The sequence below is a fragment of the Oryctolagus cuniculus genome, chromosome 19 (genome assembly GCF_051225735.1).
Source record: "Oryctolagus cuniculus isolate XC-2025 breed Fujian yellow rabbit chromosome 19, ASM5122573v1, whole genome shotgun sequence".
Lineage (NCBI taxonomy): Eukaryota > Metazoa > Chordata > Mammalia > Lagomorpha > Leporidae > Oryctolagus > Oryctolagus cuniculus.
Window position 1 is genome coordinate 69,831,910 of NC_142885.1, and position 20,930 is coordinate 69,852,839.

Sequence of the window (20,930 nt, forward strand, 5' to 3'; positions counted from 1 at the left end):
TCTTGACCCGAGATCGCAACTCCAGTTGCATGTCAGAAGACAAAGGAATGGTCTCCTGTGGGGGACCAGTGCTGCTCAGGGTGCGGTTGGTGGGGGGTGCAGGCCCAGACCCCAAACCCGCCCCCCCCCCCCGGCTGCTGCCTGGAATGGAGGGAGTCTGGGAGACAGAAGCCCGCAGAAACAAGCAGGCTCTCCCCAAGCCCTCGCCTTCAGCTGCCCTCTGTGGCAGAGACCATGAGGGCTGCAAGAGGAGGGGTCTTCACATCCATGGAGGGTGCCATGAAAAGATCAGCTTTTCATAGGCCCCCCAAAATTGAAGTCCAGGCATGGTTTTTGCATGAATGCATTTTCCATGAACTTTTTGAAGACCCCTCGTATGTGCTTGTCCATTGACGGCTCTGACCCCAGCTCCAGGCCCCCGTGGGCTCTAGCAGGCTCATTGTGTGCACATGGGGGGAGTCAGGGGTGGGTGCCAGCCAGGCAGCCACCTCCTGAGCCCACTAGCCCATCCCTGGGGAGCTATGCACACAGGGGACGGGGAGGTAGGGGCAGTAGTGAGGGCTGTGACAGGTGCCCCAACTCACCAGGTTGTTACGAAAGTGGCTCTCTACGTTGTCCAACAAGACCTCGTTGATGCTGTCCTGGGGAGACAGAGTGTGGGCAACACAGACACTCCTCCTACTGGGCCCCAGGGTGCTGCCCGCACATCCGGGTGAGCCCAGACCCCACAGCCTGGAGACCAGGACTACACCATAGGGAACAACAAAGCCAAAATTACCTCCAGTGACTCCAGACTGGACTCGTCCAGCTGTGGGGTGGGGGTGGGAGGAAATCACATGGTTCAAACCCGCAGCCTCTGTCACTCCACTCTTCTCCCGGAGCCCAGCCTGTTCTCAGCTCCACGCCCACCCTGGGAACCTACTCTGCCAGCAGTATGATGTGGCACGAAGACAGCCCTGAGTTCCCTCTGCGTCTCCCACCTGTGCCTCACCTGCCACAGGTGTGAACTGAGAAGCTAGTGGGCTGTAGTTTCTGTCCAAGGTAAGGGATGAGCAAGCCTGACGTAGCACCTTCATCATCATCACCATCCTCATCCTCACCCCCCACCCAATGTGGAGAGCCTGGGGGTGGGGACATGTGAGCATCGACCCACCTGTTCACCTCTTAAATGTTGGCCTTGGGCAACAGAAATGAATCTGTCCAGGTCCTTGTGCTGTAAAGAGGCACAGAGTTGGCCTGGATCCCAGGTGGGCAGGAGCCTCCTCAGGATGCCCACTCAGGCCCCCTGCCTATCGCCTTACCATCTTGTACGAGGCTGTGTCAATGTCATCACAGGGTAACTGTGGAAAGGAGAGAACACTCAGGCCTCGTGTGGCCTCAAGTCACACACACACCCCCGACACACAGGCATGGACACTGTGCCTGCTCAGCACGGCAGCTCACACCTCCGGGGCCCGGTGAGAGGCGGCCAAGGGTGGATTTGCTGGGCTGGGCTGGGGAAGGGCAGCACGGCCACTCCTCTCCGAGTGTCAGGCAGGGCCTTGTGGCATTCAGCTGCCCCTCAGACCTCTGACCCCGCCTTCCTCACCCCCCCAGGCTCTGGGCTGGCCCCACAGAGGCAGGGAGGACCCCACAGAGCACCATGGAGGACCTGGCCAGCCTCCCATTTGCAGGGGGAGAGTGGGGAATCCAGGTCTACTGGCCTGGGCCGTTCTTGGGCTGCCGCAGCCAGGCCAGCCCTCAAAGGGTCTTTGTCCAGTCCAGGGCTGTGCTACCCCACCCCAGGCCTGGCATCCCCCCTCATCCTTGTCTCCAGCTCCCCACACCCACAGAAGGTATAAGCCCTCCTGTGACAGACACCCACGCCCTGCCCTGCCCGGCGGGTGCCGCTCACGGCTCACAGAGCTGTTCCCACAGCCCCTCCCGGAAGGGAGTCTGTCCCGCAGCCACTTCCTGCTGAGCGATGTGCAGAGCAACGTGAAGCTGACAGCAAGCCCCATCAGCAAGAGCAGAGAGCCCAGCACTCAGCCCCCAGCACTGGGGCGAGCAGGGCACAGCCAGGGAGAGGCACCCTGTGGGGAGCTGGCTGGGGCCCAGCCACCACCTGCTGCACTCACCTGGGAGTAGCCCATGGCGCTTGGATGTCCAGGAGCCCAGCCCGCTGGAGAGGAGCTGGCGAGAAGAAAGGGTCTCAGAGAGGCAGTGCCGAGGCCTTGGGGACCCCTGACTCCCACCCCAGCTGTACTCCTCAGGGACACTCACCCGCTCATCCCTGTCCTCTTGGTACTAAGGCCAGCAGGGGACTGCCTGGGAGGACAGAGCAGAGGAGGCTCAAGAGCAGAGGAGGAGGGAGGAGCTGGCCTGGGCGGAGCCTCCCTTAGCACGGCGGGGTGGGGGTGGGGGAGGGGAGCACACGGGGTGGGGGGCAGGGAGAAAAGAAAGAGAAAGAATGAGGAAAGGAAAGTGGGGTGGGGTGGCCGGCACTGTGAACAGCGGGTGAAGCCGCTGCCTGAGGTCCTGCAGCTCCTCTGAGCCCCATTCCCGTCCCTGCTGCTCCATTTCAGATCCAGCTCCCTGCTGTTGCTCCTGGAAGAGTAGAAGCTGGCCCAAGTACTTGGAGCCCCACTACCCAATGGGAGACCTCGATGGAGTCCCAGGCTCCCGGCTTCCCCTGGCCCAACCTGACCATTGCGCCCATTTGGGGAGTGAACCAGAGAATGACAGATTTGTGTGTGTGTATGTCGTGTGTGTGTGTGTGTGTGTGTGTGTAACTGCATTTTAAATAAATAAAACAAATCTTTAAAGGGACAGAGAGAGAGAGAGAGAGAAGAGAATGGAACAGAGTTAGAGAGACAGAGACATAAACTTGAGGTGCCTGAGTTGGGGGGGTCTCCCCCTGATCTCTGGACCTCTGGCCTTGACCCTGTGCTGAGCCAGCTCGAGAGGCAGGTGGGGTGCTGGTGGGGAAGGCCAGACTGAGCCCAGCAGGCGGGAATTCCCAGCGTGCAGGGGAGTGACGGGGTCTGCGGGGAAGGGTTGGCACTCTGCTGGGAGCTGCACGTTAAGTTCAGAGTTCTGACAAGACTGTGGCAGCCACTAAGCCTGAGGCCCTGGAGAGGGCAGGGGGTCTGCTGGGGGAGCCCAAGGCAGACACTGACCGGGTTCTCCTGACCCCTCCCAGTGCCAAGGGCGCTTGAGGGGAGTCTGGGTCCCCACCCTGAGGGCCTGCCGCATTCAGCCTGTCTCACCTCCCTCCTGAAACCACAGCCCCTCCCCGGCGGAGCACTGCCATCACGGAGGCTTCCCAGGGCCACCAGCTGGAAATGCCTTCTCTCCTGGGGGGCAGGAGCCCAGCCACCTCGTCTCCTGCCAGCATCCGGCCTCCCCACACTGGCCGTCTCCTCCGTGTGTCTGGGTCCGTTTTTTAAGTTACTTTTTTAATTAAAAATTATATATTTATTTCAAAGGCAGAGTTACACAGAAGGAGAGACAGAGAGCTCTTCTACCTGCTGGTTCACTCCCTAAAGGACTGCAACAGGCTGGGCTGGGCCAGGCCGAAGCCAGGAGCCTGGAACTTCATCCGGGTCTCCCACGCAGGTGCAGGGGCCCAAGCACTTGGGCTGCTTTCCCAGGCAATTAGAGGGAGCTGGATTGGAAGTGGAGCAGCCAGAACTTGAATTAGTGCTCATGTGGGATCATGTGGGATGCCAGCACTGTACTTGGTGGTTTAACCCCTGCACTACAACCTACAACACCAGCTCCAAAAGCCGCTTCTTTTCTTTCTTTCTTTTTTTTTCTTTTTCTTTTTCTTTTTTTTTTTTTTTTTTTTTTGAGACAGACAGAGACAGAGTGTTCTCACTGTTTGGTTCACTTCCAAAATGCTCAAAATGTCCAGTGCTCGGCCAGGCTGAAGCCAAAAGCTAGGAACTCGGGGCTGGTGCTGTGGCATAGCGGGTAAAGCTCTCGCCTGCAGTGCCAGCATCCCACATGGGCCCTGGTTCTGATCCAGCTCTCTGCTGTGACCTGGGAAAGCATTGGAAGATGGCTCAAGTGCTTGGGCCCCTGTCCCTGCGTGGAAGACCCAAAAGAAGCTCCTGGGCTTCAGATCAGCACAGCTCCAGACGTTGTGGTCAATGGATAATGAACCAGTGTACGGAGGACTTCTCTCTCTCTCTCTCTCTCTCTCTCTCTCTCTCTCTCTCTCCTCTCCTTCTTCTTCTCTCTGTGTAACTCTGACTTTTAAATTAATTAATTAATTAATTAATTAAAATAAAAAAAAAAAGAGAGCTAGAACTGAATCCAGGCCTCCTCTGTGGATGGCAGGGACTCAATCATTTTAAGCTATCGCCTGCGGCCTCCCAGGGTCTGCTTTAGTGGAAAGCTGGAATTAAGAGCCAGAGGCGGGCCTTGAACCCTGGCCCTGGGATATAGGACAGGGTGTAAATCACTGGGCCAAACACCTGCTTCTCCCCCACTGTTGGATTAGGGCCCACACTAAAGACTTCCTTGTGCCTTGACAACCTATCTCCAAAGAAGGCCATGTTATGACATGCTGGGAAGGGGAGGGCTCTAACACACACATGTGGGGGGACACATGCACCCCGTGACACCCTATTCTTCTTTTTAAAAGATTTATTTATTTATTATTTTAAAGGCAGAGTTAGAGAGAGAGAGTTAGAGAGAGAGAGAGAGAGAGGTCTTCCATCCACTGGTTCACTCCCCAAATGGCTGCAATGGCCGGAGCTGAGCCAATCCCGAGCCAGGAGCCCCTTCCAGTCTCCTGCACATGGGTGCAGGGGCCCAAGCACGTGGGCCGTCCTCTGCTGCTTTTCCCAGGCGCATTAGCAGGGAGCTGGATCAGAAGAGGAGCAGCCAGGACTGGAACCAGCTTTACCTGCTACGCCACAGCATTGGCCTCATCGTGGTCTTTCTTAGCCGTCCCTGTTCTGAGGTCTTAGAACGGGGCCTCCCCTGGGTCAGGGGTTGCAGACTCTCTGTGTCCAGGAGCCCGGGACCCTGAGCGTGCTGAGCTGGGACGGAGGAGCCACCAGCAGCCTCTCGAGCCTGGAGCTGCCAGGGAAGCCAACAGAGGGCTCTGGGGGGACTCAGGGGGACAGGGCTCCTGGAGGTGGAAAGGGCAGCAAGCAGAGGGATGCGCCCTTCCCAGGAGGATGCGGGCGGCTGCCGACAGTGTAGGTGCTCGGCAGCGGGGGCCGGGGTCTAACCGGGGGTCCCCAGAAAAACCACTGCTCTTGGGAGTGGTGAGGTCAGTTGCCAGCAGCTCCTTTTTTAATTTTTATTTTTAAAAATTTATTGGAGCCGGCGCCGCTGCTCACTAGGCTAATCCTCCACCTAGTGGCGCCGGCACACTGGGTTCTAGTCCCGGTTGGGGCGCCGGATTCTGTCCCGGTTGCCCCTCTTCCAGACCAGCTCTCTGCTGTGGCCAGGGAGTGCAGTGGAGGATGGCCCAGGTGCTTGGGCCCTGCACCCCATGGGAGACCAGGAAAAAAAGCACCTGGCTCCTGGCTCCTGCCATTGGATCAGCGCGGTGCGCCGGCCGCAGCGCGCCAGCCGCGGCGGCCATTGGAGGGTGAACCAATGGCAAAGGAAGACCTTTCTCTCTGTCTCTCTCTCTCACTGTCCACTCTGCCTGTCAAAAAAAAAAATTATTGGAAAGGCGGAGCAACACACAGAGGAAGAGAGCAAGAGGGAGAGAGGCCTTCCCTCTGCTGGTTCACTCCCCAGATGGCCACAAGGGCCAGGGCTGGGCCGGGCCGAACCCAGGAGCCTGGAACTCCATCCAGGTCTCCCACATGGGTGCAGGGGCCCAAGCACCTGGGTCATCCTCTGCTGCTTTCCCAGGCCATTAACAGGGGGCCGGATCAGAAGTAACAGCCAGGACTCCACTCAGCACCCATGCAGGATGCCGGCCTCTCAGGCAGCAGCGTAACTGCTGCGCCACAGCGCCAGCCCCCAGTAAGACCTCCTTAAGGGATTCAGCCATGACTGACACTTCCCTAGAGAAAGTCTCACTTGGCTTGGGCAGATGCCAGCTGTCACCCTCCAGTCACTCAGGAGCCCATTCGGATGTCCGATACCTCTCCCCTTCCACACCCAGGAAGTCCAGAATCTGAGTTCCAGAGTGCGAGAGAAGGGAGCTGCCCCGGCCTCAGCCGACACTGGGCACCCCCCAGCACTGGGCCCTCTCCAGGAGTTCCTCTGGGTGTTGTCCCGTGTTTCTGTGGCTTTATTGAGCTAGAATTCACATCGCAAAGCAGCCCACCCATTGAAGCGTACAACACAGTGCAAAGTTTGCTATCACTTCAGGAAGAAGTCCTGCCCCCAACACCCCCCATCCTCCTGGACATGTCATAGAAATGGAGTCACAGTGCATGTGGTCTCTGTGCCTGGCGTGGCCGCGCAGCCTTCCCTGTCCTGGCTAAATACAGTGGGCTGGGCCACGTGGTTTCCCGATGACGGTCACTGGGGTTGAAGCCACCTGGCGTTGCCCACGAGCAGATCTGCTGTGAACCCCTCCCCGGGAGCCACGGTGGGATCCTGGGCCACAGGCACTGTGGGTTTGGGCCTTGGAGCAGGTGCCTGCTGCGTTCCAGGGTCCCAGCCGCGCACTCTCCCCGCCCCCTCCAGCCCCAGTCCACTGTTGTAAAGGGTAGCCAGCCACTGGCTTATTTACAAATCCGTTCAGGTGCTCTTTGACCCCTTGTGCGTGTGTGCACAAGGAAGACGAACACGGAAACGGGCCCTGTCGTTGTTACGTTGCAAGAGGTTTTTATACACCCTGGGTGCAGGCCCCTTATCAGACGCCTGATTGCAATGAATTCCTTGGAGTCCTTGGGAGGATACAGGTTTCAGCTTTGACTGCGGCTGCGCCTGCCCTCACGGTGTCTCCCCAAAGCCCCTTCCCGGCAGCAGGCTCAGCAGTCCCTGCAACTCTGGAAAGCACCCGTTGCACAATCGGCAGCTTTCGCTGCCCCCCCCACCCCCCGCTCTCAGCTTCCTCATCCCAAGGGCCTGGATCCACCTTCTGCACAGCAGGGCCATCACTGCTGACCCTGCCGTGTCTTCTCAGCCAGGGCTGCACGTCTCTGGGGGACAGCTGTCCCGTCCTCCAACTTGGAAAGGCACTGAACAGAGGTCCACGAGGTTTCCTGGCGCTGACACCCGTCAGGTCACCACTGGTCCTGACCCCTAGCTCTCACGCTCATATTGGCCCATTTGGTCATGAAAAGCTGGGGGCAGGTTTCCCCCTGGCCGTTGGGATGGCTGCCCACAGCCTCAGGGTCTGGGGGCCAGCCTGGAGGAGGCCCCCACGGGGCGGCCCCACCCATGGGGGTGGGCAGCTCTCAGACCATGGTCCTGTAGCTGGTCCCTAACAGGCCAAGGCAGAGACCTGATGGCGGAGGGCTAGCTCCGGCTCCCCAACCTCCTCCCCACAGCGTGCGACAATGCAGACCCAGGCCCCCCCACAATGTGGACTCGGAGGATGGTATCCCCGTTTTGAAGTTCTCCATGCTCTTCGGACTCGGAAGATTCCAGAAGCACAGTTCCAGAGGCCATGGCTGAGGCTATGGATCTGTGGGTGTGGGAGTGAACAAGCTGGCCCAGGTTCCACTCACCCTCACCCTGAACTAGGGCCACCCTATTGCCAAGGGGGCAGTGACCCGGTTAAGAAAGGGCGCAGCCCCCACCTTCCCACCCACCCAGCCCGTTCTGCTGGAGGGAGCTGGCACCGCCCCAGTGTGCAGCTGGGAGACCTTCGGATGAGAGGGGCTTCACTGGGCAGTGGGGTCACTTCTGGACCAGGGTGATCCAGGCTGTGTGACCAGGATAGAGGGGAGTGGAAACGGGATCGCTAGGCTGCTGACATCACCCAGGTGGTGTCCGTAGGTCCCTGGGGAGGGGTTTCCGGGCTGGAGCTGGGTCCCCAACACATGGCGGTGACTGGGACATCAGGAGAGCAGAAAGGGGTAGGGAGCCGCAGGTGGGCAAGGCCTGTCCCCCACAGACACGTACAGGCACTCCAGGTCAGGCCGGCTGTTCCGGATGGGGCAAGGGGGGGAGAGTCCCGTGGGGGCAGCATCCCCTTCCAGTGACCCGCGAGGGGGCGGGCAGAACACATCCGGGCCTCCAGCAGCCCAGCAGCCTTCTGTCCCTGGCTGCCTCGTCCAGTTGGATCCCCCCGAGGCTGGGCCAGGTCCACACCGCCCCCTGGCGGCCGCTTGGAGCGGGAGCGGAGCGGGGTCGCTGCGCGCGGGCGCCCCCTGGCGGCGCGCCTCGGAGGCGGCTGTGGAGCGCCGTAGTCCCGGGAGGCCGAGCCCAGCGCCAGGGCGGTCAGGTCTCAGGTGGCGCCGCCCTCTGCGGAGAATCCCCCGGCTCGTCCTCGCGGGAGCCATCGTCCCTGGCAACAGGAAGGGGCCGGGCTGCGCCTCCCAAACCCCTACCACGTCCGGCCCCTTTCCAGGTAGGGAGTGCCCAGCTTAGGACGACCCCCCGCAGCGGGAGGCGAGGCCCCCTGCCAGCAGGGGCAGAAGGGACAGCAGGAAGGGCGTGGGCGGCCGGCCCGCCGCCTGGTTGAGCTCGCATTGGCAATCGCAGGCTCCGGACTTGGGGGTCGCTTTAGGGGGCTTGGGGGCGTGAGGGCCCGAGGTGGGGGCGGGGCAGTCCAGCCACTCGGGCCCCATGGGCTGAGGGGAGTCCGGCTCGGTCTTGACGCTGCCTTTGGGAAAGCGCCAGTATTGGGTGCCCTTGAAGAAGTAGGTGTCGCCTGCGGGGGGCGGGGGACGCGTCAGAGGCTGCGTCCCGGCTGCCCGCGGGCGCCCCGCGACCCCACCCCCGGGCCAGCCCCGGTACCTGCGTTGCTGACCGTGACGTCGTCAGGCGCTAGCGGCGCCCCCTCCCAGAGGCTCAGGTCGCGGGGGTAGCCGGGGTCGGCGCGCCGGGCCTCCTCGTCGAAGCGCCAGTAGCTCCGGCCCCGGACCAGGTAGGTCTTGCCGTTGGCCGGCCACGAGAACACGGCGTCCACCTCCAGCCCCGGCGGCAGCCCCAGCTCGGTGAGCGGCCGCGCCGGGCCGTCCAGCTGTCGGTCCCGGAACTCCCAGAACTGCGGGCCTGGAGGGCGCGGCCGGGTGTGAGTGACCCGCGCGGGCCCCGGCCGGCCGGCCCCGCCGCGCAGCCCCACTCACCGCTGAACAGGAGGATGCGGCCGTCGCGGTGCCGCGCGTAGGCGGCCTGGACCACCGTCACCTGGGCGGGCAGCCCCTCCCAGAAACGGTGCAGCCGCGCGGGCCGGGGCGACACCAGCTGCCCCGAAGGCTGCAGGCGCCAGAACCAGGGGCCTGTGTGGAGGGCGCAGGAGACGGGCAGAGACTTCTGGAAACCACGCGGCGAGCCTCGGGGGACCACCGTGCCCCCCCCCCTTCTAGCGCTCAGGGTCCCACTTCCCAGAAACGTCCCCACCTAGCCCAGACGAGTGCCCCTGAGTGGGTAGAAAGCCAGACAGGGGAGGCCGAGGGCCATCCCAGGTCACGCACCCTTGAAGAAGAAGGTTTCGCCGCGGATGTTGGCAATAGCGTCGAAGTGGCCCTCACACCGGTCTGGGATGGGCCACGTAGGGCTAGGGAGGAAGGGACAGGTGAGCTCCTCCCACCCTAAATGAGGGCTCCACCGGGGAGCTGGCCAGCCGAGGCGGGGCCCTGGGACTCACCTGTCTGGGAGCGGGGTCGGGGGCAGAGGGGGAGGAGCCAGGGGTCTCCGAGTGGGCGTGCCCTGTGGGGTTTGGGGCACTTTCCCTGTGGGGAGAGAGGCAGGTGTGGGTCACCCAGCCCTGGGGCACAGGCCACAGGGGCCGCCTCCAGGCACCGTACCATACAGCTGCTGCAGGCCTTCGATGTCATCCTGGGACAGGCGGTACTTGTCGGGGTCGCCCACGGGGCCCTGGTAGAAGGGCCTCATGATGGAGTTGGGGGCGGAGGAGTGCCCCAGTCCCAGGGCGTGGCCGAACTCGTGGACAGCCACGGCGAACAGGTCTGTCCCTTCGCCATCTGGGGAGTGGGGAGAATGGGGCTGAAGGAGAGGCCACCCCCCCACCACCCCACCACCCCACCCCCACTGGCTCACTCCTGGACCATTCAGCCCTGTTGGATGGTGCTAGGCTACAGGGCTGCAGAGGCCATGGGGGTTGGGCCACCTTTCGCTGATATGTGGAAGGCTTGGTCCCTACACTGGAGGCGAGCCCAAGGGGCCCTCCACGGGGGTCTCTCCAGGAAGCCCTGGCCCAGGAAACCCCCTCCTCCCCGCTCATCTCCCCCAACCCTGTCAGCACCCTACCTGCTAGGAGCCTAGGCTGATGGTGGCTTCAGCTCCCCACGCCTCCCCCCTGCCCCTCTCCCTGCTCCTTCACCCCCCCTCCCACTCCGTGCCCGCTCCAGCAGGCACTCTCAGGCCGCAGCCCACTGGCCCAGGGCCCGCCTCCTCCCAGCCTCTCCTGTGGGATCCAGCGCAAGAGCCAGGACACAGCCCCTTCTCGCTCCCCTGCTGGCCGAATCCCAGCTCCTCATCGATCCGCCGGCTGCCAGCCCTGCCAGCCGGCTCCTGCTGCAGGAGAGGCAGGCGGATGGGCTGGGGCCAGGTGACCCCACCCCAGGCGCTGCTCTGCTTCCCAGGAATCTCCTTAGGGCTGGCGACACTGGACACAGGTCTGCCCGACCTGAACTGGAAATCGAGTTTTCCTGCAGCCCAATAGGGAGCGTGAGAGCCTGAGGGTGAGACATCTGGGTGCATCCAGCGAGGACCAAAGCCCTGGCCTCCCGCCCATCCACAGAGCAGGGAACCGAGGCACAAGGGCAGGTGCCAGCCGCCCCGCCCTCCTGCAGCGGCCGGGGGTGGGTGTGGTCAGCCTGCACCGTGTCGGCGTGCACCACTGGCTCTGTTGTTGCTCTCCTTTCTTTCTGAGAAACTGGAGGAAACTTGGTGTCTAAACCAGGTCTGGTTCTTCCCTCACCTTCCTTCCTCGCCTCGCCTCTGCTCCGGCTGCCCAGGGCTTCCGGGTCCTGCACCCCTGCTGCACACTTGTCACGCTATGCAGCTGGGGGAAATTGCACAACTGTGCAGCCCAGCCCGGCGGAACGCCCCGGGTGGTCACCAGGGCCCACCCCCAGCCCTGCTCGCAGCCTCCCTTCCAGACCCACAGCCCCTTGAGCTGCCGTGGGGCCCCGCCCCCTCCTCTGGGATGACAAAAGTGTTTCCTATTTCATCAGGACCGGCGGTGTAACCTACAACTTCCGGTCACCCAGGGCAGCCGGCTTGGTCTTCACACCTCCTGCCCTGCCCTGCCCTGCCCTGCCCTGCCCTGCCCTGCCCTGCCCTGGTGAGGATTCTGCCTCGCTCACCCCCTCCAGGACAAGCACAGCATCTCCCCCGTCCCTCCAGCCACCACTTCTTGGCTTCTGCACTGGACTTCCACATTCTCCACTGCCCTTCTGGAACCTTCCTGCCCCCCCACCCCCCACGGCCTGCTGCCAGTCAGCTCCAGCACGGAACCCAGGCCTGAGCCAAGAGCTATGGGCGAATTACTCCTAGCACCCACACACCTCACTGTCTATATTACCTCACTATCTATCCACATCACCTGTCTGTCTATACCACCTGTCTACCCCAGCTCACCGTCTACACCACCTCACAGTCTACACCACCTATCTACACCAGTTCACTGTCTACACCACCTTACTATCTATCTACATCACCTGTCTACACCACTTGTCAACCCCAGCTCACCATCTACACCACCTCACTACTACACCACCTCACAGTCTACACCACCTGTCCACTCCACTCACTGTCTACACCACCTTACTATCTGTTACAGCACCTTGTTATCTATACCAGCTGGCTGTCTATACCAGTTTACTGTCTACACCATCACATTGTCTGTCTACACTGCCTCACTGTGTGGATGCCATCTGTGCATTGCCCAAAGCCTCAGCAGGGCCCATGCACCGTCCCTGCTGCCCCCCAACCCTGCCTCTCCTCCCCACTCCAGCTCCCTGAGCAGCCCCCAGCTGGGAGCTGGGCCTCGTCCGGGCAGGACCACACCCCAGGCATCGCCTCTGCAGAGCCCTGGATGGGCACTCGTCCAGCCAGACCACATCCTGGCTCAGCTTCTCCTGCTTCCCTCCGCCCCATCCCCCCAGCATGCGCCCGGGGATGGCTCATGCATGAGTCCCCCTCGGGAGCTCCACTTCTGGGGAGCCTGTTCTGACGGAAGAGTGCCAGGCCCTGCATGCAGTGGGCAGAGCACCGCGAGCCGGCACCCAGACTGCACTCGGCGCCGCCCCCCACCAGCCAGACCCCAACCTGTGCCTGCCCTGACAATTCAGGTCCCTCCCCGCCCCATCACCCCCAACATCTTCGTGCTGGACCCCACAGCCACTCCCCGCATCCTGCCTCTGCCTCCCCAGGGATCTTTCTCCCATGAACCCACTGCCTTCAGAACCGCATCGTCCAGGTGCTCCCACTCCATCCCCAGACTGTGGGATGTGGGAGCTGCCCTCCTCGCGATCCGCCCACGTCACAGCCCTTCCTCCCTTCCGTGGCTCCTCCCGGCCCTGCTGGTGAGGCTGGTGCTGACTTCCTGCATCTCCCCCAGCGCGTACACCGGGGGGTAGGACCAGGGGGCCTGGCCTTGTGGTATTTTGTGCTCCCAGTTGGGTGGGGGGGGCACCCTTCCAGGAAGCAGCCCCTCCCGTGAGCACCTGTGGCTCAGGGTTTCCGTGCTGTGTCTCTGTGCGGCTGTGTCACCGTGTGTGGTGTAACTCTTCTGACTCAGCTGCTGTGCAGAGCCCTGTTGGTGCCCCGGCCTCAGCCCCAGCTGGGAGCTGGGCCCCTGGCCGGCCTCCGCGGAGGTGGACTGTGGGCACCACTTTGGCCGGGTCATCGTGCCCGGCTCTTTGGTCAGACCAGAGCCCAGGCATTGCGACGAATGCTGTGTAGATGAACTGCCTGACACGTGCCAGGGGCTGGCCCCACGGGACAGTGGCCGCCATGCGGGAGACCCAGATGGAGTTCCTGGCTCCTGGCTTGGGCCTGGCCTAGTCCCAGCTGCTACAGGCATTTGGGGAGGAAACTGGCAGATGGGAGATGTCTCTGTCTACCTCTGTCTCTGTCTTTCAAATAGATTTTTAAAAATGAAAAAATTTCAGAAAAAATTTGTAAAGATATATGTCACACAAGTCTCTCTCTCTGTCTCTCTCTCTCTCTCTCTCTCTCACATACACACACACACACACATTCTGTAGCTGCGGTTTCCCTGGAGACCCTGAGCAATCCAGCTGCCATTACTCAGTGAAGGTAACCCCAACTCTTAGGGCTCCACACACCTGGGGAGAGGACCTCTCCAAAGACCGTTACCTTTCGACCCGAAAGTCCAGGTCTCCTCATCATCGAAGTGGGTGTCCCCGGAGATGGGGTGCTCCCCGGGGAAGAAGGCGTGGGCCAGGGTGCCCCCCAGCCCGTCGAAGGGGTAGCTGTCCTGGTGGTAGGCCCGGGCGAAGTCGATGTGGATGTCGGGTTCCTGGTGCCGGGCATCCACCTCGTGAAAGGTGAGGCCGGACTCGGCGCCCCACACGGCCAGTGCGTAGCTCAGGAGGGTCCGCACCGTCTCCTGGCTCAGCCGGGAGCTCCGGGGGAAGGAACGCACCCTGGAGGGAGAGGGGGGCAACAGGTCGGCCGCGGAGGGGAAGGGCCGCCGTGCAGACCCCAAGGAGGGCGGGCTCCAGCACCCACCTCCACGTCAGGGTCCGCTTCGGCCACACGCTGCCACTCAGGGCATAGCGGCGGCGGCGCCGGACCAGCCCGGCCGCCCCCAGCACGTCGGGCAGCGAGCAGCGGGGCTTGCGCATGGTGGCGAGGGTCTGCCGATCTGTGGGAGACAGACGGGGGGGGGGGGTGCGTCAGCCGCAGGGCGGGGCTTGCGCTTGGCGGCCAGCTACTGCGGGTCTGCACAGTGCGAGGGGCATGGGCGGCAGGGTGCTCTGGCCCGGTTGTGGCGTCAGCAAACCGAGACCCCGCAGCCCGGAGTGGAAGCCAGGTCACACCAGACTCTCAGCGCTGCCCTTCCAGGCGGGGTCACCCAGCTCCAGCCAGGTGGTCCTCCTTCCCTGAGCGCCCGCGGCTGGTGCAGTGAGGACCCCTCCGTGTGAGGCTGAACGCCTGCGGGGGACCGCCCACACCCCACAGGGCCGTCCTCTGCGCTCCTGGCGGCCACACGGGGCCCAGACCTCAGCCCTTGCACAGAGGTGGCCCAGGGTTGAGAACCCGCTTGTGGGTGGCGCACGAGTGAGGGCACCACAGTAGAGTCCCGTGAGCCAGCCCAGCTCCCACAAGCCCCCTCTGCCTTTCCCATTTAACTGCAGAGGTACCCTGCAGATCTACCCCCCAGACACCTGCAATCCAACAGCCTCTGGCCACATCCATCCCCATTGCCGGCCATCACCCCCTGTCCATGTGCTACAGCCGCCTGCCCTCCGTTCTCTGTTCTCCGTTAGCAACCACAGGAAAGGAGTAGAACTGCAAACCCAACGGGGTCGCCTTCCGCCTTCACACCCTCCCGGCCGCTCACTGCCCCTGGACTCAAACCCAGCACCTTCCCCGGGCAGCTGGGCAGGCCCTGGCTGGGGGTGCTCTGGCCCCACAGCTCCCAGGGCTGGCGCCTCTTCGTGGGAAATTATGTTTAAATCCTTGACCTCTCCCCAGTCTCACTCCAGAACGGCCGCTCCCTGGGGCAGGGGCCTTGTCTCCCACCACACTGGTGGAGCCTGAGACCACTCAGCCTGTGACAGATTCTCCATCACTCTGGGTTTGGGCTGCCTGTGCTCAGGTGCACGCTGGCTGGCTGGATGCAGAGGCAGGGCCTGGGGCTGCACGGGCAGGGCGGGGTCCACCTACCCATGAGGCCGGTCTCAGGCAGCCCAGCGAACCTCTGCATGACCTTGACCGCATCACGAAGCTTCTCCAGGCTCTGCAGCTGGGCCTGCACTGGGTCAGGTGGCGGCAGGTAGCCATAGCGGGTCAGCCAGTCCTAGGCCGCCACGGAGCACAGGTGAGTCTCCGGGGTGGGGGTGGGGGGGTAAAAGGGATGGGTCCCTCCCTTGCCACCTCCATCCTGAAGAACCGCCCCTCCCCGGACCCCCAGCCCAACAGAGGCCCCCCTGCTCCTCTGCCCAAGTGCCCCACCCTCCAGCTCCTTTCCAGACCCTAAATCTGGGCCCCAAACCCTCGGACAGATCCAGGAATCCAGGTCCCCGCACCCCAATCCCAGTCACCCTTGGACTACTGGAAGCCACCCTCACCGTGCCTCCTCAGGGCTCAAGTGTCCGGCCCAAGCTTCCCTCGCCCAAACCTCCCTGCGGATCCCAGGGGCCCGCGAACTCCCGCGCTCACCACGCCCAGGCTCACGTCCTGCGCCGAGGTCTCAGCGCGCGCTGGCGGCGGCAGCGGCGGGAGCAGCAGGGCCAGGAGCCAGAACCGGGGCGGGAGCTCCCGCAGCCGCATGGCGCGCTCCAGCCGTGGGCAGCCCTGGGGTTCAGAGGGGTGCTGGCCCCGGCCGCTCTGGGGACCTGCAGGAGGACGTCAGGGACCAGGAGAGGGTCTCGGGGACCCCGTGCCGGGTAGAAGGGGCGGGCAGGAGCCTCGGGGTCCTCCCAGGGGTCCAGAGAGGCAGGGTAGGGGGCTGGGGGCGTACAGCAGTGTCGGCAGAAGATCCGGCGGGTCTGGGGTCGGGAGCGGGTCCGAGGGTGGGTGGATAACGGGCCTGTTGCGGCGGCCTCTCGGGTCCTGGGCTGGTCCTGCGCCGTGGGCCAGTGCTGCTACCGGCGCGAGTGGAGGGCCGGGCGGGGCGGGCGCACCCCGATACGAGAGGAGGGCGTGGCGGGGAAGTGGCCCAATCCTCCGCCGTGGAGCCGGGAGGTGCGAGCAGTGGGCTAGCCGTCCACTCCCCAGAGACCCTCTTCTGCGCGCTTCTAAGAGGAGCGGTCAGCCGAGCGCTGGGGTGGGGGCGGCGGCGCCCTCGAGTTTCTCTTCCCAGATCCCAGCTCGTCAGAGCGGGGCTCGCTTCTGCTTTCCCCGAATCGTGCAGCCCGTGCCTCCCCGCCCCCTCGCGCCGCCCTTGCCCGCGACCCCGCGCGGCAGGCAGTCCGAGCGCGGGGGGATTTCCGGGCAGCAGGAGGCCGGGAAGGAAGCGTCTCTTTCCCGTGGGGTCCCGGGCCGTCCCCCGCCGGCTCGGCCCCGGCCCGGCTGTGCGGCCCGAGCCCATCCCCCGGCCCTAGAGCGGCGGGCATCTCCAGATGCAGACGCACGCGCCACCCCGGGGACCGCGCATCCTGTCCCGAAAACTCCACCGAGGAACCCCAGCCCCGCAGAGCCATACGCTTCCCGCCCCGAGAGCCGAGGCTGGGAGGCCGGGCAGGTGCAGAAAGACCGGGAAGGCGGCTGGGGGGCGCTTCCTAGCAAGCGCTCGGGTAAAGAGGGAGTGGCGAGGCTGCAGCCGCTGGAGCCTCTGGGATGGCAACAGCGAGGGGATCCTGTTTCAGACAAAACAGGGAGCAGACGTGCCGGCTGCAGCTGCAGGCCAACACACTGCCACCCTGGGCTCAGCAACACCGCCGTCCCTGCAGATCGCGGGTTCCAGTCCCAGCAGCTCCACTTCCGGTCCAGCCTCCTGCCAACGCTCTTGGGCCCCTGACACCCACGGGGGAGACCCGGATGGAGCTGCTGGTCACGCCTGGCTGTTGCCACTATTTAGAGTGGAGTGGGCCACGGAAGAGCTCTCTTCCCGCTCTCTGCCTTTCAAGTAAATAAAATCAAATCTTAAGAAAACATTGTCATCCTGTATTTGTCTGCCCCAGCTACTGTAACAAAATACCACCCACTGGGGGCTTAAAAGGCCATTTATCCTCTGGAAGCTGGAAGTCCAAGGTCCAGCGGTGAGGAGGGGCCCCTACTGCCTCCTCTCCGGGTTGTCCCTCTGCACACACAGCTGTCAGGACGCTGACCACTGGGCCGCCCGCAATGCCTCATTCCAGCACCCCCACCTCTTCATAGGCCTACCTCCAGACGCTGGGGGACCAGGGGCTCCGGCTCCAACAGGTGAATGTTGAGGGGCCGCAGTTCAGCCTGTGGTTAGGCCAACGTTGTGGTGCCGTGGATGAAGCTGCTTCCTGCGACTCTGACATCCCCTGATAGAGCAGAGGTTGGAGTCCTGGCTGCTGCACTTCCAATCCAGCTCCCTGCTAATGCACCTGGGAAAGCAGCGCAGGATGGCCCAGGTGCTCATGTGGGAGACCCAGAAGAAACTCCTGGCTCCTGGCTTTGGCCTGGACCAGCAGGCAGAGCAGATGGGACTCTAACTGGCACCACAAATAGCAGCCTAATAGGCTGTACCACGGTGCTGGCCCCTCAGAAACATTTTAGAAAACAAATGATGGGGCTGGCATTGTGGCATAAGGGGTGAAGCCACTGCTTGTAATCCCCTACAGGCACCAGCTGGAGCCCCAGGCATTCCACTTCCAGTGCAGCTTCATGCTAATGTCCCCCTCTCCCTCACTCTTCCTGGGAAAGCAGCAGAAGATGGCCCAAGCGCTTGGGCCCCTGCACCCACAGGATACCAGGATGAGGCTCCTGACTTCAGCCTAGACCAGCCCCAGCCATTGTGGCCATTTGGGAGAGTGAACCAGCAGATGGAAGACTGCTCTGTCTCCCTGTAACTTTGACTTTCAAATAAATAAATAAATAAATCTTGAGGGAGGGGTCAGTGCTGTGGTGTAGTAGGTAAAGCAGCTGCCTGCAGTGCCAGCATCCTATATAGGCGCCAGTTCGAGTCCTGGCTGCCCCTCTTCTGATCCAGCTCTCTGCTATGGGCTGGGAAAGCAGCAGAAGATACCCCAAGCCCTTGGGCCCCTGCACCTGCGTGGGAGACCTGGAGGAAGCTCCTGGCTCCTGGCTTTGGATCAGTGCAGCTCCAGCCGTTGTGGCCAATTGGGGAGTGAACCAGCAGATGGAAGAAGATAAATAAATAAAATCTTTAAAAAAATTTTTTTTTTACTTGAAAGAATTACAGAGATAGTTAGACAGAGAGAGAGGTCCTCCATCCGCTGGTTCACTCCCCAGATGGCTGCAATGGCTGGAGCTCAGCTGATCCAAAGCCAGAAGCCAGGAGCTTCCTCTAGGTCTCCCACACAGGCGCAGGGGCCCAAGCACTTGGGCCATTCTCCACTACCCTCCCAGGCCACAGCAGAGAGCTAGATTGGAAGAGAAGCAGCCGGGACCAGAACTAGCATCCACATAGGATGCCAGCGCCTCAGGCCAGGGCTTTAACCCACTGTGCCACAGCCCTGGCCCCTTAAAAAAAATCTTGAGAGAGAAAGAGAGACTAAAGAAAAGTGGCGGGGCTGGCACTGTGGCACAGCAGGTAAGGCCGCCGCCTGCAATGCCAGCATCCCACATGGGTGCTGGTTCGAGTCCCAGCTGCTCCACTTCTGATCCAGCTCTCTGGTGTGGCCTGGGAAAACAGCAAAAGATGGCCCAAGTGCTTGAGAGACCTGGAAGAAGCTCCTGGCTCTTGTCATCAGATCGATGCAGCTCTGGCCATTGCAGCCAACTGGGGAGTGAACCAGCTGTCGAGATGCTGCTGGAGACGCGTGCACCCACACAGGAGGACCGAGGGTTGCGTCCCTGCCGCTCTGCTCTGGCCTCAGCTTCCGGCTACTGTGCACGCTGGGAGGCGGCAGGGACCTGACTACCAGCACCTGCTGGCTGGCTTCCTCCTGGTCCAGCCTTGATGGTGGGGAGCTCTCCCACCTCTCCCCGTCTCCCTCACTCTGCCTTTCAGATAAGTGATTGAAAGGGCAGCACCCGGAGCCGGCTGGCCCCTTACAGTGAAGACGCCGCCCCGGAGTGTCAGGGTCCGGTTTCTGGCTCTGGCTCCTGACTCCAGCCTGGGAAACAAAGATGATGGCTCCATTTTATCAGTGCTGATTGTGTCAGAGGTCATCACGGCTCCTGGCCGAGTAGGAGGTGGACAACAATGTGTGCAGGCATGAGAAAGCGCAGGTGTACTGACAGGTGCCTAACTGGAGGACACTCCAGCACTGCCGCCGCGGGTTTCTTTGGCTTGGAAAGTTTCGAGTCTGCTGAGTCCACTAACGAAGCATATGGCTGCATCTCGGAAGCATGGTGCTGCCAAAGCAGCCAGACCTGGGAGGGCCCTGGGGGGCAGCGGATTAAGCCATGGCTTGGGTCGCCCGATCACACCACATCAGGGCGCCGCTTGGCATTCCGACTTCTCCGCTTCTCATCTGGCTTGCTGCACACATCCTGGGAAGGCAGCGGCAGACAGCCCAGGTACCTGGGCCTCTGCACCCACGTGGGAGACCCGGAAGAAGCTCCTGGCTCCTGGCTTAGGCCTGGCTGAGCCCAGGTTATGGGGGGCATTGGAGAGTGAAGCAGCGGATGGGAGCTCTCCCTCTCTGTATCTCTGCTCTGTGTGTCGCATTGCATTTCAAATAAATTTATTAATTAATTAATAAAACCTTTTTTAAAAAGAAAGAATGTGGAGGCAGATGGCCCGGGGCCATCACTAGAGGCCGGGAGAGACGCGGGAGGGGAGCCACCACGGCAGCACCCTGGTTTTGGGCTTGGGCCTGCAGACCCAGCGGATGACACAGAGCCTTTGTTTAAGGCACCCAATGTGGAGGTGGGGTTGTTGCTTCAGCTCCGGGAAACCAATATCTATCTCAACAAAATCAATTTTTAAAATTAAAAAAAATTTTTTTGACAGGCAGAGTTAGACAGTGAGAGCAAGAAACAGAGAGAAAGGTCTTCCTTCTGTTGGTTCACCCCCCAAATGGCTGCTACGGCCGGCGTGCTGTGGCTGCTGCACTGTGCTGAACCGAAGCCAGGAGCCAGGTGCTTCTTCCTGGTCTCCCATGTGGGTGCAGGGCCCAAGCACTTGGGCCATCCTCCACTGCACTCCCGGGCCACAACAGAGAGCTGGACTGGAAGAGGAGCAACCGGGACAAAATCTGGTGCCCCAACCAGGACTAGAACCTGGGGTGCCGGCGCCACAGGCAGAGGATTAGCCTAGTGAGCCATGGCACTGGCCTAAATTTTTTTTTTAATTTTAAAAAATTTAAAACTTTTGGGCAAAACTTGGACACTAAGGTTAAATAAAACAAGCAAGTTACAGAACAATGCAGTCAGGGGGGAAATATTTTATATACAGCTTTTTAGTGCGGCACACAATACTACTTATTGTTCACAGACTTCCCGTGTGTTGTAAAAGCCTGCGCACCCTGGTCCAGAACCAGCCGTTCTCGTTGGGCTGCTCTGTGGGCGGGGCAGGGCGGGCAGAGGGCTCTGCTGGCCAGGCTTCTCCAGGGCGGAGACCCTCCCCACCGCCCCCAGCCAAGCCGGGAACATGGGGGGCTGAGGCCACACCTGGCCTGTCTGGTGGCTCTGTCTGAAGCTTCTGCCTGGTTACCTGATGTCACCCAGCTTCCCCAGGGCTGCTCTGGGGCCCCTCTGAGCCTCCTGCCTGCCCGGCATCCTCCTGACCTGCAGGGGGCATTGCAGCACAAAGAGTGGAAGGGTTGGGAGGCTCTGGCTGCTGGGTCCAGAGGAGGCTGGGGCTGGGGGCCAGACGAGCTGGGGAGAGGGGTCTGCCACATAGCCACACACTCGTGCCCTCGTCTGTGGGTGGTGCAGCACATAGGGCTGACATACAGTGCAAGGTGCAGGGCACTTGCCGCTGGTGGCGCTGTGGGGGGGCAGTCGGGACCAGGTGCCGAGGGTGGCTGAGGGAATCAGCACTGGCACAGGCACACATCTGTGCCACAGGGCCAGCCTGGGATTTGGACTGG

General features: G+C 62.1%; 1 protein-coding gene across 2 annotated transcripts; it reads right to left on the minus strand.

Moving 5' to 3' along the window:
- Positions 1–1,167: 1,167 nt before the first annotated feature.
- On the minus strand, positions 1,168–16,857 carry MMP25 (matrix metallopeptidase 25). Of its 2 annotated transcripts, XM_051836224.3 has the most exons (14): positions 15,758–15,890; positions 15,457–15,632; positions 14,962–15,094; positions 13,801–13,936; positions 13,426–13,715; positions 9,885–10,061; positions 9,725–9,809; positions 9,552–9,634; positions 9,204–9,356; positions 8,872–9,129; positions 2,263–8,785; positions 2,118–2,172; positions 1,302–1,340; positions 1,168–1,213 (listed from the first exon to the last, which is right to left on the minus strand). In XM_051836224.3, exons 2-11 carry the CDS (start codon positions 15,565–15,567, stop codon positions 8,499–8,501), a joined length of 1,713 nt encoding a protein of 570 aa, XP_051692184.3. In that variant the 5' UTR covers positions 15,568–15,632; positions 15,758–15,890; the 3' UTR covers positions 1,168–1,213; positions 1,302–1,340; positions 2,118–2,172; positions 2,263–8,498. The 2 variants fall into 2 exon arrangements, with proteins under 2 accessions (XP_051692184.3, XP_069920425.2); XM_070064324.2 differs by having other exon boundaries at positions 15,457–16,857.
- Between the last annotated feature and the right edge of the window lie 4,073 nt (positions 16,858–20,930).

What these genes read in the sequence shown, in the direction of transcription:
- MMP25 (XM_070064324.2), bottom strand. Translation starts at nt 15,567, where the DNA reads ATGCGGCTGCGGGAGCTCCCGCCCCGGTTCTGGCTCCTGGCCCTGCTG. An exon ending in AGGACGTGAGCCTGGGCGTG is followed by an intron (nt 15,095 to 15,456) that starts GTGAGCGCGGGA and finishes GTGGCGGCCTAG; the next exon opens with GACTGGCTGACCCGCTATGG. An exon ending in AAGCGGACCCTGACGTGGAG is followed by an intron (nt 13,716 to 13,800) that starts GTGGGTGCTGGA and finishes CTCTCCCTCCAG; the next exon opens with GGTGCGTTCCTTCCCCCGGA.